General features: G+C 34.0%; 1 protein-coding gene across 1 annotated transcript; it reads left to right on the plus strand.

Annotated features, from left to right (window-relative positions):
- Positions 1-2,290: 2,290 nt before the first annotated feature.
- On the plus strand, positions 2,291-7,789 carry LOC138329647 (transcription initiation factor TFIID subunit 12-like). Its single transcript, XM_069276805.1, has 5 exons — positions 2,291-2,388; positions 4,048-4,284; positions 5,281-5,395; positions 6,223-6,311; positions 6,779-7,789. The coding sequence occupies exons 2-5, from the start codon at positions 4,051-4,053 to the stop codon at positions 6,815-6,817; spliced, it is 477 nt and encodes a 158-aa protein (XP_069132906.1). The 5' UTR covers positions 2,291-2,388; positions 4,048-4,050; the 3' UTR covers positions 6,818-7,789.
- Positions 7,790-14,550: the final 6,761 nt, after the last annotated feature.

A 14,550-nucleotide genomic window follows, 5' to 3' on the forward strand; every position in this document is an offset into this window, starting at 1 on the left:
TTGCCGGAAATTTTGGTACATACGTTGTATTTTAATTAACATCATTCTGGGGAAATACTTTTAGCTTATGAATGTTACTTTTAAAGCTGACAAATTACTGACAACTTAAGGTATTACAATTTTTTCCGCGACTGGTTATTTCGATTTTCTGGCACATACATACAGTACGTACATGCACTTTTGTCCATGTAGTCTATACCCTATATTGGCCATGATACGGTATTTTCTCAAAGATTTATCTACGTTTTTGTTTTCCTCGATGTATATAATTTATATTGGCATACATTTTAAACTTATCAGAGCACACAAACTACTATGAGAATACTTTTAATGATATCCTATGTACATTTTTTTACATGTATAAGAAAGTCCAAAAAGAAACTGCTTGTATTTGGTATATCATAAAAACTGTCTGGATAAAAAAGAACTACATTTCACCACTCTAATCTTGTTCTTCTTGGAATTCCAATATTAAATGAATAAGGTCTACCAGAAACATATATACATAGAGATTAGAAACTCCTTCTTTGCCTATGTTGACAGGCAGCGGGACATCTGATTTATAGGCATTTCCCCTTGGCCAACTACTTTTAAGTGTATTCTTTTAAACATGATATTTTTGCATCAACTTAAAGTTTAAACATTATATCATGGTTTGATGTTACCAGTTTTCCTGAGTGATGTTATTTAATATGATTTTTGAAAGCATGAAAATCAGCAATTTTACCTAGTTTTTCGAAAATCAGACATTCAAAACCGGAAGTGCATTTTGTTTTATTAAAATATAAGTTAAAATATTATTTTTTCTATCCAAAATCGTACTCAAACCATCTGAAAATTACTGAACTTTTACAACATATCAAATATATTTTGTTGTATTTAACTGTTTAAGAGTTTATCTAAAAACCCCTAAGCACATACAGAGGTACATCTGCCGATCGTAAAAATGGTGGAGTTGCCAATCTCTATATATATATGTTTATGGGTCCACCTTTGACCTTGAAATATTTCGAAAATAGATTAATTTGGCTTCTGTTTGCTATGAAAAACTAAGAAATGCAATATTGAAATGATATGTTAAAAAATCAAGATATTTCGAATCAAGCTTGTTTATGGTATATAGTTACAACGAGGATTAGCGACACAAGTTGCCACAACTTATATTCGTATACGGCCTTTTCCCACAATTGATAATTTACATTACACATCGAAATGAATTTATATAACACATTTTAATACAGTATTATAGATATTTTATGATATAAACGTACATGTAGAGTCTGAGATATGAATGGAGACAGAGCAGAATTTTAATAACAAAAAGAGAAATGGATAGAGAGGGAGAGCTGGATTTTTTATACTTCATTACTTCCATCGCCTTTTATAGCAGGAACATACTCGGCTTATAGTTGCCTTATTCGTTTTACTCATCGCTTTAATTAATTAATTAATTAATTAATTAATTTCTCCTCCGTCGCCAGCATTGCAAGAAATATGTGCATTTCTAATACAGAAAGACAATTCTTTTACACTTAAATAACAAGAAAAAACCGTTATAGACAAAAGAATTTACTGTGATTTTGGAATGCTTTGATTGGAAATAGATTAAATAATTATTCCCCGTTTCAGTATTATGATTTTCTACCCTTTTTGGTCCTTTTTTACTACGAGGGGACACATCCTTGTGTCTGTAAGTCATAATTACAATTTAACATGTAAAATCCAAGAAGACTGCAAATGTCATGTACGTGTATTTGGATGGCGAATCAGTTAATTTTACAATGTAAGCAGATAGTATAGTATATAGTATATAGTAGTTTTCCAATACAGGAACACATGATGTTCCTCTACACTGGACTCAAATTAATGATAAAAGTTAAATACATTACAGTTCATTTTCCAGTTATGGCATGGTTGCCCTATAAATAATATCATGTTTACTACAGAAGTGATCAAGTCTGTTTTTAAAAGTGTTTATCTTTGGAGCTGTTACAATTTCTTCTGTTAGACTATTCCACCATGCTGAAATATATTTTGGATTGTGAAAGAGTAAGATTTTATGTCACAAATGAGTTTAGTATGTATTAAATTTCCTATCCTGACGTTCATTGAAAAACATTCACATAAGTAGCCTCATCTAAAAGAAAATCAATACATGTCTTACGGTATATTTTGTAATTATTCTTTCGAGTAATCAACTTTATATATTTTTTATAATTAATGGACATCAAATACATATTTCAAAAATTATGTACATATTGAAGTAACTTTAACGTTGGTCATTTTGAAAATACTTTCCGGACTGTTCCGTGTCCGTCATAGCGTAAAATATTAGAATCGCCGTTTACGACATCCGAGATTGAAGATGGAGTCGGAAGGAAAATAAAGGTAAACATACACATCTTTATTGTTTGCCACTGTCTTTGCTATTTGTTAATATTATTTTAATGGTGATATACAGAAGAATGTCAATATGATATACCGCATTACCCTAATATGTTACTACAGTATAGGTGTGTAGCATGATTGTGATGTTTTGACCGACCTGATCCATCAGGTCACAGGGCCATGTATAGTTTCTATATGAAAAAATAGCCAGAAATACATTTAAAATAACATCATATAGAAACTATACATGGCCCTGTGAGTAGGCCTAGTTGTTTATAACGATCATTCAAACATATTGAAAGCAGTTTTGATGGGGTATAATTAAGCTAATTAAGTTAATTATTGCTCTATTGTTTCGAACGAAAAGTTGTTGTATAGTGGTCAAATAGTCCTTATACACATTCCCATCCTCGATACTCCAGGCTTCCGATCACTTACGATCTCTACACCCCTGGACTATCTCATAGTAAAACTGGAGACAACAGAATAGAACAGGTAACTTAGTCATTTGATGTACATCAAAAGAGCCGTTTTTAAGGTACTGTGGTTGAATCTGTGGCTTTGATGTTAGGCGTCGCTCTCTCTGTAGTCTTCAAATGAAATATTTGCTAGCCAGTGATTGGTCAAATGTTTTCCGCTGAGCTGCCTTCAATTTCACTGTGAGATAGTCCAGGGGTGTAGAGATCGTAAGTGATCGAAAGCCATGGAGTATCGAGGATGACACATTCCCTGCAAGTTTCAGTAATCGGTTTTGAGCGCAAGCATTTTTATCTCCACTAGTTTTGTATAGCTATAAATAACTATTATAGCCATATATCGCTATAACAGTAATACATTTACATGTGCCCAACCTGACCATAGGCTAACATCAAACATGACATTGTTTAAATTCTGTTGCTGATTGCATACACCAAGGATTTATAAGTGAGAAGGATTCGTGACTGTCTCTTTACACTACTAAACACCACGCGAGACGCCTATGAACCGGGAATAAAAACCGTTTTTCTCAACAAATACTTGTCTTATCAAGTCAAACGAAACACCAATGTAAAGTTTATTAATTTTCACAACGTTTATTACTTGCTTTAAGGACGTAAGATTTAGAAGATATGTCTTAAATTTTCGTTAAAAAATACGACAGCTCATGAAATGACGGCCCCGCTTCAGAAAGTAAGACGGTAACCCTCGCGCCCGCAAGCTACATCAAAGGCTGCGCCGGCGGACATCAAAGGAAAACGGTCGTCGCCCGACGTCACGGTCATTGCACAAACACAAAAGCTCCTACGTTGTACTCCCCAAAAACCCCAGTGTGACTTATCCTTCTCATATACGTCCTTGCATACACGTACATATACATTTAAAGCACACAATGTATACTTAAGCCTACATATCTGTCCAAGATAACATGTACCATTATATCTATTCAATATAATTACCAGCCAACATGTACTTTTTGTAGGTTCAGATCACCATAGTCAGAACCTCAACCTGCATCTGGCTTTACCAGAAACATATCGATCAACATATAAAAAAAATCCCCATTTTCGAACTTAATACACTGTACATGTACATGTGATGGTAATGTTCTGTGATTTATAATTAAAAAAACCTATACAGTATGGTACATATACATTTGTATGTTATTTAATATTTCTATAGGCAATGAACAAGGCTCCCCCAATGTCGACTGACGGAGCACCTATGGTGGCTCAGCCTTCACCTATGATGGGGATTGCCCAGCCCCCTCTAGGGATCAGGCAGCCACACCCTAATCCTGTCCAAATACCATCTCATTCAACTCCTGCGGGGGAAAATAAGGTCTTGGACAAACGGCGTCTTCAGGAATTGGTAAAAGAGGTGGACCCACTGGAACAACTGGACGACGATGTGGAGGAGGTGAGTAAATGTTCATTATGTTGGTTGATTTATTTCTATTGACAGCCAGGGTTATTTAATGATGGCCTCCTCTGTATGCAGTGTGTTGCATGTGTGAATTTCTGTGTATTTTGGGAGGCTGTGGTATGGCTGTGTTTAGTCAATTTGCAATAGAAGAAACTTTTGCCCATTTTATAGGGCCATCTCACTGAAGCATACCGCCAAACACCGGACAGTACATGTACACTCCATCATAACGTATATATTCAAATGTTCAAACCAGTTGTCCCTCTCTCTTTATAAATGCTGAGCACTAAGCACCGGCAGATCGAAAGAACCACTTTTATCGACTATACTCTAGTGTGTATTGACCAGGGACAGAACCCAAATTAAAACCTTCCTCACAAGGGTGAATTCTCAACTTAAGGCCAAAAGTGAGGCTATAATAAGCTTTGTTGGTGTCAGCTCTTGTTCACTTTTGTGATAATGCTTACTAAAAGATAAGATGGTAATTAAAGGGACAATTCAGACTTAGAGTACATTAACATTTGCACATATATATCGGAAACAAACCAGTTCTAATAGAAATTAAATTAGTTGGTTTTGCTGTGATATGCCAGAAAAGCCCACTGTAGTGAAATGTATGTAAAATGTTCAAAGTTGCTTAAGCTTACTGTCAGCCATTACACATAGTGGTCGGATGTCTTGTATGCCGAACCCTGTCCCTTGCCAGTGTAGTAAAGAAATTTTTGTCTAGAAATAATGAAATTGCTCTCACAGTAGTGTGTTTACCTTATTAGATACATGTTCTTGTCTAAAAATAATTTTATCCACATCTCCGTGGTTATGTATTGCATTTGTTTAAAGTGTGTGACTTTTGTCAATATTTCTTGTTATATTTTCATAAGGAATGTAGAACAATACATTTATGTCCTATTTTGCTTCGTGTTTATAGCCTCACTGAATTGTCCCTAGATTGTTATTGACAAGACATAATTGTTTAAATATATTGTTTAGGTATTACTCCAAGTGGCAGATGACTTTATTGACAGTATTGTGAACTCAGCTTGTCAAATTGCAAAGCACAGGAAGTCCAACACGTTAGAGGTCAAGGATGTCCAACTTCATCTTGGTAAGTTATGGTTTTGTATGGAACTACAGTGAATTTTTCAGGTACATTTGGGGCGGAAAAAAGGCCCCTTCTCAAAGAAAAATTCACAATTTTATGTTTATATAGATCTGAAATTCTCTAAAAACTCTCTGAAATATACATGTTTCAAAAAGATGAAACGTAGTGTTTTCCCAATTCAAAAGGTACAGCCCCCTGAAATCATTAAGTAAGAAAATCACTAAACTATAATCTGTCCTATATCTACCTCTTATTCTCCATGTAATATTACTAGAGGTCGCAGTTTACATTTCATATATGTGTGGCAATCTTGTCTAGGCAATTGTTTCTAGATTTCTAGATGAGACAATTAACAATTTATCACCAATTATATGTACCAAAATAGGTCACATTGTCTTGGATCAATGTATACATGACCTTTACAGCTGGTTCATCCTCGATACTCCAGGCGTCACTGTCAGCGATGGTAACCAGTGATATTAACCCCTCAAGTATTGATGATGGACATAGTTCAACAAAATTCAATTACACATCTTTTGGGGAACCAAAATTAAATTGATTTTGTCTGCTATAATCTGATAAACTAATCATAATCTTATCTGATAGTTTCATTTACTAACCTAGACAAATTTATCATGATACTGTGTGTGATTTGGGTACAGAGACAGAGTTGATGTTAATATGCTACTATGAGAAAGAATAGAACACCCCACCTAATATTTGTGTAGGAGGATTAAAGATATATGGAACCGTATATATATTACAAAAGATGTGTGTGAATGTTTTTAATGTAAAATGAATGTTTGACTTGGTGAACTATTGTTTTACAGAGAGGAACTGGAACATGTGGATTCCTGGGTTTGGCTCTGATGAATTACGTCCATACAGGAAGGCTTGTTCTACAGAAGCTCACAAACAGGTATAAATATTTCCACTAATCATTCAGTGCATGTAATTCTCCTGTTTGTCTCTTCACTGATCAGTGGTCCATATCAAGTATTTAAAATGTTATTGACAGGGAATAGAAATACAGAGAAAACCAATGTTCATTGTGATGATATGGTTTCATTGGGATATAACTATATAAATCAAGCAGTTGTGCCTCTATCACAAGGAGACAAACCAGAAGATACTACACATACAGAGGAATTCATCATGAAATGACTGCTACTGTTAAAAGGAAAATAGAATTGTACATAAAGAAACAAGACAGAAATTATTTTGTGTATATATACCAGCAATGAAAGCTTCAGAATGGATCAATATTCTTTCAAAATTATTAATAATTTGGAATTACTTATTCATTGAAGATGAGAACACAGATAGATCTATAATACTGGTTCACTTATATATATTTAATTCATTCTTTGTTTCTTTTTTTTCCAGAGGATGGCATTGATACGCAAGACCTTGAAGAAATATTGAAGATTCTGTGTGACAGCTGTGCTGTTGTATGTGTGTATATTGTGAGAGTGTGTGTGTGTAAAATAAGATGTCTGTATGTGGAACACGTTTATTTTGTAGGTGTATTATTTGGCTATGTTCAGACTAGGGGATCCTTCATATATTCAATCATATTTTGTAGATTAGCCTGTCTTTTATGATAAACATATGTGTGAGTATAAGTAACCATCAGCCTTCAAATATATCATTCAATGTTCAAGTTTGTGTTCTATAGTTCTACACTTGAGATAACAGTGTCACATTTCTATCTCCAACATCGCTAGCCAAGGGTATTCAGTAGTCTACAATACTGTATTGTAGACTACTGAACACCATTGGCTAACGAAGCTGTTCTTTCCCATAAATTAAGAAGGTTACTTTCATAAAAAAGCTATGTAACACTCAATACCTGTTCATAGGAGAAGACAACTCTTCATAAAGGTAGAACTTCATATCTGTGTATTTTACAATGTCACTCAGTACATTTAAAGTTATGACTGAAGGTTGTCTTAGTAAGGAAATTTGCATTTCACGATGATCTATTAGAGAGATCCAACTCAGCACTTTTTGATAACATAACATTTTTCTTATTTTTTGTTGTCATAAACATCAACATGATTTTGTTTTTACTTTGCCAATAAATAATATCACCATAAGTATTGACTTACTCGATCTCCCCTGCTTCAATTTTACATTCAAAATTTTGATATCACTCTATGCATCAAACTGTATCAAAGTAATGCTATCAGGTTATGGGAACCGTGATATTAAGACTTGTGTGTGATGACTTTCATGAGTAGATCTGGTCACCATGCTGAAGATTTTAACAATTTCTTTTTTTTAGAATCTGGAATATAATTTATATTGTATTTTCTATCAAGCATCCAAAATCTTCACCAAGATATCTTGTTTATAATAAGATGGAACTTCAATTAAACTTTACATATTCTGATGCATCTTTGTTGTTTCTCTTAGTTTTTGGTCTGATATTCAATAACTTACACACCTGCTAATTTAAATTTAGCACAAAATTCTGATCCATATTCTAGTAAATTGTTTGGGCACAAAATTCTGATCCATATTCTAGTAAATTGTTTGGGATTTTTTTGAACATGATACTAAAATATACACTCCTATGTGGTGGCTTCAATTATAGCTAAATAAAAAATGGAAAATTACAACTAAAATACGAAGGACTGTATTCGACTCATTAGGCGCCAAGGACACTAAATATAATGAGGGGCGCTAAATAAAATCAAACTTGGACTTTCTTTTCACAAAATTAGAGCAAAAGGTCAGCAAAAAATAAATTTGCATAAGAATTTAAACAAAGAAACCATTTTGTTTTTCATATTTTCAGTCTACATTTGCTGCAATTCGATATAACTTAAACTGAGCTTCACAAAGTTGGAGGGGCGCTTATTAGATCGAATACGGTAGTCCAAAAATACATATAGGCTCTGCTTCATGTTTGCTTTATTATGTCTTGCTATTATGTCTTGTTTCTGTTTCTCCAGACTGTATACACATTGGACCATGGTGCACTGTCAGTTGTCTTTCCCCCATTTCCTATTCAGCTTTCAGTCTAAGGTCTAACCATTGATATTTTCGGAATCCTTGGCTGTCAAAGAGTATAAAAAATTGCCCTTTAAAAAGTTTGCTCATTTATAATTAAAATGCAGTAAAACAATAACATTTTTATCTATTCCGACCAATGAATTTGAAGCTTTTCATCAGGACTTCGAATATTTCACCGAAATATTTTGAACGTCTTCTTAAAAACTAAATGAATGGGATGTTGCTGGTATACGCCCGGGGTGATTCTCTCACAGGGACTGTTGAAACTTGAAATTACTGTGTAATCAATTTAGGTTGATTAATTGATTACGTTTAAAGACTAAGATGTTTAAAAGGACAACCTCCTCAATTTTGCAAGGTACTGCATGTTGTAAGATCATGTTTCTGTTAGTGTCTGACCCATCTCGGGGATTTATGCAGATCGTTATGTAGGAGCAGAATTCACCCATTTTTTATAGTCCATGGTGTGTTTCAACCAGGGAGCAGTGCATGAACAAAATGGAATGCACAGTCTATGACCAATAGTGAGACAGGGTCTAGGGAGACGTTACAAGGAAGAATGTAATCTATAAAGAAGAGAAAAAAGAAAATTACACTATATCTGCCGGACATTCTTTAATTCTGATAACTGCTGACCTATGGACTCGATCTCTGCGATGATAAAGAGATGACACATGAAGAATATTAAGTGAAAGTCTGGACAGAATTTATCTGTTTAGTACATGTATATATTATACACCTTCCATGGTAACTTTGTTTTGAACACAAAGTGGTGATCATGCATCTTATGCATATTGGAGGTGAGACAGTATGGAAAATTTAAAAAGAGCAGTGAACATTTTACGGCTCGGTATTGACTTGATTGGCATTTTTAATGCTTCGCGGATTAGAAAAAAAATGCACTGGCCTCCAAGCACTTCCTTGTAATTCGTTATACGTGATGATGATACTTCAAAGGTCGTTACCACTAAGGTCCGTTAGTAGTACGTTAGGATTCATAATATAATTTTACCCTCGATATCGTACTTCATGATTAAATGTCTTAATGTAGTTTGTATATCATATATATATAAGAATCAAACCGTGGATCTCGATGTCGTTGACGGAGACGCTTTTTTTAAAGTCTAACACGACTAGACCATTTTACGTCGTGTCGTATATCCACCCTGGTAATCTAGTGGAATGAGACTATACGTGTCTACAGGTGGACTGGTGTTATAGTCTTAATTTTCGTCACTGCACACGAATGCTATATTGGAATAATAAACATGAATAAAATGTTTCATCACGATCTCCATCCATGTAGGAAGGAACTGTTAATGTGTTGACAATATCTTGTTTAGGTTGATTGACACTGCTTGTGTCTTCATCTGATGCTGCATGAACTCTGGCCAACAACCGTAACATGATCTGGACGACCATTTCATTACAGGTCAAATAGGGCAATTTGTTCTTTATCCACTGCTTTAAGGTTTTGCTAAGGAGCGAATATTAATGGTCTTCCTAAACAATTTTGTCATCACCTTTCTTTCCAGAACTTTAAGTAATACTTGCTATGGGAGCCTATTACTTTAGAGTTACATTGTAAAACATTATTTATGACTTAACGACTTACAGGCTTCTGCATATTGATGATTTTATATATCTGAAAAGGACACCGATCTGCGAAGACTAACTACGTTGTATAGTTTGATACTTCTATGTACTGTATACTACTCTGGTCAATACCATTTCATTTGTCTAAGGAAAGTGATATACAAAAAGACTTCATCAATGTCGTCCTAAAATCATGAATAAACTGATCTCATTTAAGTGTTTGAAAAGCTATCATGATGATGGAAAAAAAGTATTATACAAATTATATCTTATTCAAGTTGAAAAGTAATTGCGCAGTGATCATGATAGCTGCAATATTGTAGCTCAAAAGACTTTTTTGACAGAAAATGGTGTCGTCTTTAGAGCTACAATTGGTGCCTATTACTGCTAATGGAGCAAAGTAATGATTATGCAAACCATTATAAAACGTTTGTTTACATTTTTATCGTACTTGTTTGATATCGCTTACCTACTAGGCAATAAAAATGAACCACATAAAATATCAAATTCTCATCGAGGCATTATTTTTTTTACATAATACATATGAAGGTCTTTCTGAAGGGAATTTATACGGCAAGTCCACAAATTGTGCATTTGACGTCTTGTGAGTGGTACGGTAGATATTAAGAATGGTAGTTATGTTTGTTTTGGACAAAAATAATATGTAAATGCATGTATACGCATAAAATAATTGGAAACCTACAAAAAAGTATAGAAAACTATGCCCGAGTGATTTTCGGAGGCAGTGCTCCACTACGACACATAGACCTGTACCAATTCGTACCCGGCCGAAAGGTATAGTAGGCCGGGTACGTATATTCGTTCTATGATCATGATGGTTGATTCGATATCTTAACGTGAGCACAGTGACAAGCAGACCATTGTTGTTTCGCCGACCTCTATGAATGACTACACGGTATACCTTCACCAGGAAGTACACTGCAGAAGTGGATGTACGACACACATTCAGGTAACCAATTACTTTTTTTTTTTTTTTTTTTTTTTTACATTTTTCAAATACAAACGATATCATTTTTGTGTACATTCTTCGTCCTCTTCCTTGTTTTCATAACTTAAATGGGAAAGACGTGTGTTTGCATATTTAAAATAAACATATTCAAATATACAGGTAATGTTATTTATTGATATGAAAAACAAAACCACAATTTTTTTTCTTGATTTGTTTTTATTTATGTTTTTGAGAATATACATTTTTTTCATTATCATTCTAATTTAAATGTTATTTAAGCATCTTCAGTCCCGGTATAAAATATTTATGAGAAAGATTTTGACAAAATTTACCACCATATTTATAATCCATAATTCATGATACAAGTTCAAAATGTTATTGCTTTTGACATACATGTAGATAAGTAACAACAAAAAAATGTTTTTTTTTATACGGTATATGAAGGCATACAATCGAACGTCTTGTTGCAGGAATAATATAAAGGAATAATTTGATTCTGCTAAAAAGCATTTGCGTCTAATGACGTCACCATTTTTCGGACATTCGCGCGACGAGAGGGCATTATACAGGTAATAAGAATACGACATGGTGATTTTGGTTCTCTAATGCCATGTCTCACAAACATTTGTGTGTATACCAGAATTACAGAAAGTATTTTAGAGTAATCTATTAAAATAGTATTTTAGCTGCTATGATTACATTTATCATTTTGTTACGCTGATTTTACGAGGAAAACGAAATTTTTGATCGCAGGCTTTTCAATCTGATCAAAATACAGATCATTATTATAGGATCTGACAACATCTCATTAGAGGTAATGTCCAGATGACCTTTGGCATGGCCAATCAAATTGCTACCATCAGTATCTTGAATGTGAATTTCAGGGGACGAAATAGTTTGAAAAATCTGTCAGAATTATTTCGTGTATGTAGTCATCTCGCTCAAATATCACAACAAAGATAAGTATATATGTAAAATGGGACGAAATGATGTTTTCACTTGATGTAACAATGTGTAGAAAGTGTACGTGATCTTAAGTATAGGTGGTATAAAGGCCTTCTGAACAAGACTCCTTATGGGATGTTGTCAGATCCTATATTGAACGGAGTGGTTTTAAAGATCTGTATTTTAATCAGATTGCAAAAAAAAAAAACTCATGGTGATTTAATTAAGTTGTGTATTATACAAATGATTAAACTTTGAAAGTGTAACAATATGTATGGGACATCCTGTACATTAAATGGTGACATTTTATTTGTAATGTAATATCATATAATATATCAATTTCAACATACACATTTAACATGAAGGAAATCAAAGTATGTATCCCATAATAATTACACAAAATAAAAAATAACAGCGGATAGAGGGGGCGGGGTAATGGTGTAGGGAGAATGGGTTGGGTGGGTGGTGGTGGGGTTAGTTCCAAACTCCACTACTTAACCCCACCCCCACACCAAAAAATATATTATATATATGTCATACCACAATACACTTACTAAAACAAGCAAATTTATATATATATATATCATAAAGTGAAACTTGCAGGATTCCCCACTATGTCCGACTCCACCTATCATATATCACAATGATCGTACCATTAAACATTGACTATCAAACTACGTGTACTTAGGTACTAGACTGTACTTCAGTACAGAAAATAGATAACATCGTGCTATCATCAGTAGTGAATCGTTTCTGTTAATTGTTATGACAATACAAACATTCCTATTGGTTATTCTTAAAATGATTCGATCTCATTTCATTGGTATATCATCATCAATCAATAACAACAACCATGACATAGTTTAGCGTTAATAGAACTGACAAATTATAATTTTTGTATGTGTTTATTCGAGCCTTATGGATACACTATCTGCACTCATTTTGACATGGAACCACTCAATTGACAGGTCAACTCGCTTAAGATCGAACGCTTGTTATACTGGAACACATTGCTTCAGGATCATGAAGACTTAAAAGCTTTTAACTGCTACGCTAATAAAGAATGTCGTAACTGTAAATGACGTTAATCTACAGGTAAAGGGTTAAATCTTAAGTTAACCTAATTTCAGAAATAAGACTGTTTCACGATCGTGGGGTCGGGTACCATGGTACACTTTTTTAGTTCATGTTTGTTTGTGGTTATAGTAACGGTTTCGGTACCAATTTGACAACACATGCCATATATTATTGAATTTTGTTATCGGCTACATGTAGAGTGTATATAAAAATTCAAAACAATACCATATCAATATCCAGTTATCACTCTATATTAATATTTATTCGGTTTAAGTTTTGTTACTTCGGCATGTTTAAGGAGCGAGAGCATTAGGACTTTGGGTTAATTCCTCTTACACTATGCAGCCCCTTTTACAGGCTTACACTATGCAGCCCCTTTTACAGGCTTACACTATGCAACCCCTTTTACAGGAGGTCAATTCCGCCGAGAAAGACTTTTGATAATTTGATGAAGAAACCCGACTGTAAAAAAAATCACACTTTTTGACCAACTACACTCTTTCATGGAAAACGTATATTATGCTTATAATCAAACCCACATATATACATATCTTATTATTTATTCTAGAATAAGTGATTAAAGGAAATCAGGAAGCATTCGAGTCATTTTAAAAAAAAATAGTTATTAATTGTTTTTTTTTAAACATACCGTTTTCCCAAAATCATTTTTTGTTCCATTTAAAATAAATCAGAAAGTTTTATCAATTAAAACTTCAGGATGAGTTTTCATTAAGTCTTGTTTGAAATAATCACAAAATATATACATTCTATCAATCACATATTTACAACAACCTACATTTTGCAGAATTTCAACGTCAAAACGCGTTGCTCAACTCCAGCGGAGGCCAACAATTTGACGTCACAATGCCCGGATTCCAGCCAATGAAAAGGGCTCCTAAACACTTCTTAATAAAGTGACAGGATACGGTTAGCAATCGGTTGATATGAGTGCACGCTAAACTTACACAGTGTTACAGTATTAAGTAAATAGTGTCGCCCCTTTGAGTTCATAAAAACTGAACAAAGCCTAAAGATGTATAACCGGTTTTGACTACAGGAAGAACATGCTATATTTAGTTCAATACACGACGATTTAACTTCCTGGTTAAGTCAGACAATAACATGGAGTCAAAGCATGATTGGCGAAATACTACCTAAATGGACAGAATGGCACGCTCCCTTGGAACGTCCTTGGGAACAATGAAGGGGAGACAGGACAAATTACTTATATCAACTGTTATGTATGTGTGGCTGGTCCTGAATACGTGTGTTAAAGGTAACATCATTACAGAAGTAAATGTTAGAGAAATCAATGATACAAACCTTAATGACTAATACTAACTCTACGATGGTATAAGTATTCAGACATTGGTTCTGTTCGATTTTGCTAACAGTCCTAAAATACGAACGGACTCAAATCAAAGGTCAGAACCCACCCTTAATCTATTAGTCTCAAGTTTGAGGGTAACGTTCAGCAGCAGTAAGATGCTGGTTGTAGGTCGGTTGAGTTACTCAAAGAACTCTCACTTTCCTTTCTTCTATTATGGTA

Source organism: Argopecten irradians, chromosome 1 (assembly GCF_041381155.1).
Source record: "Argopecten irradians isolate NY chromosome 1, Ai_NY, whole genome shotgun sequence".
NCBI lineage: Eukaryota > Metazoa > Mollusca > Bivalvia > Pectinida > Pectinidae > Argopecten > Argopecten irradians.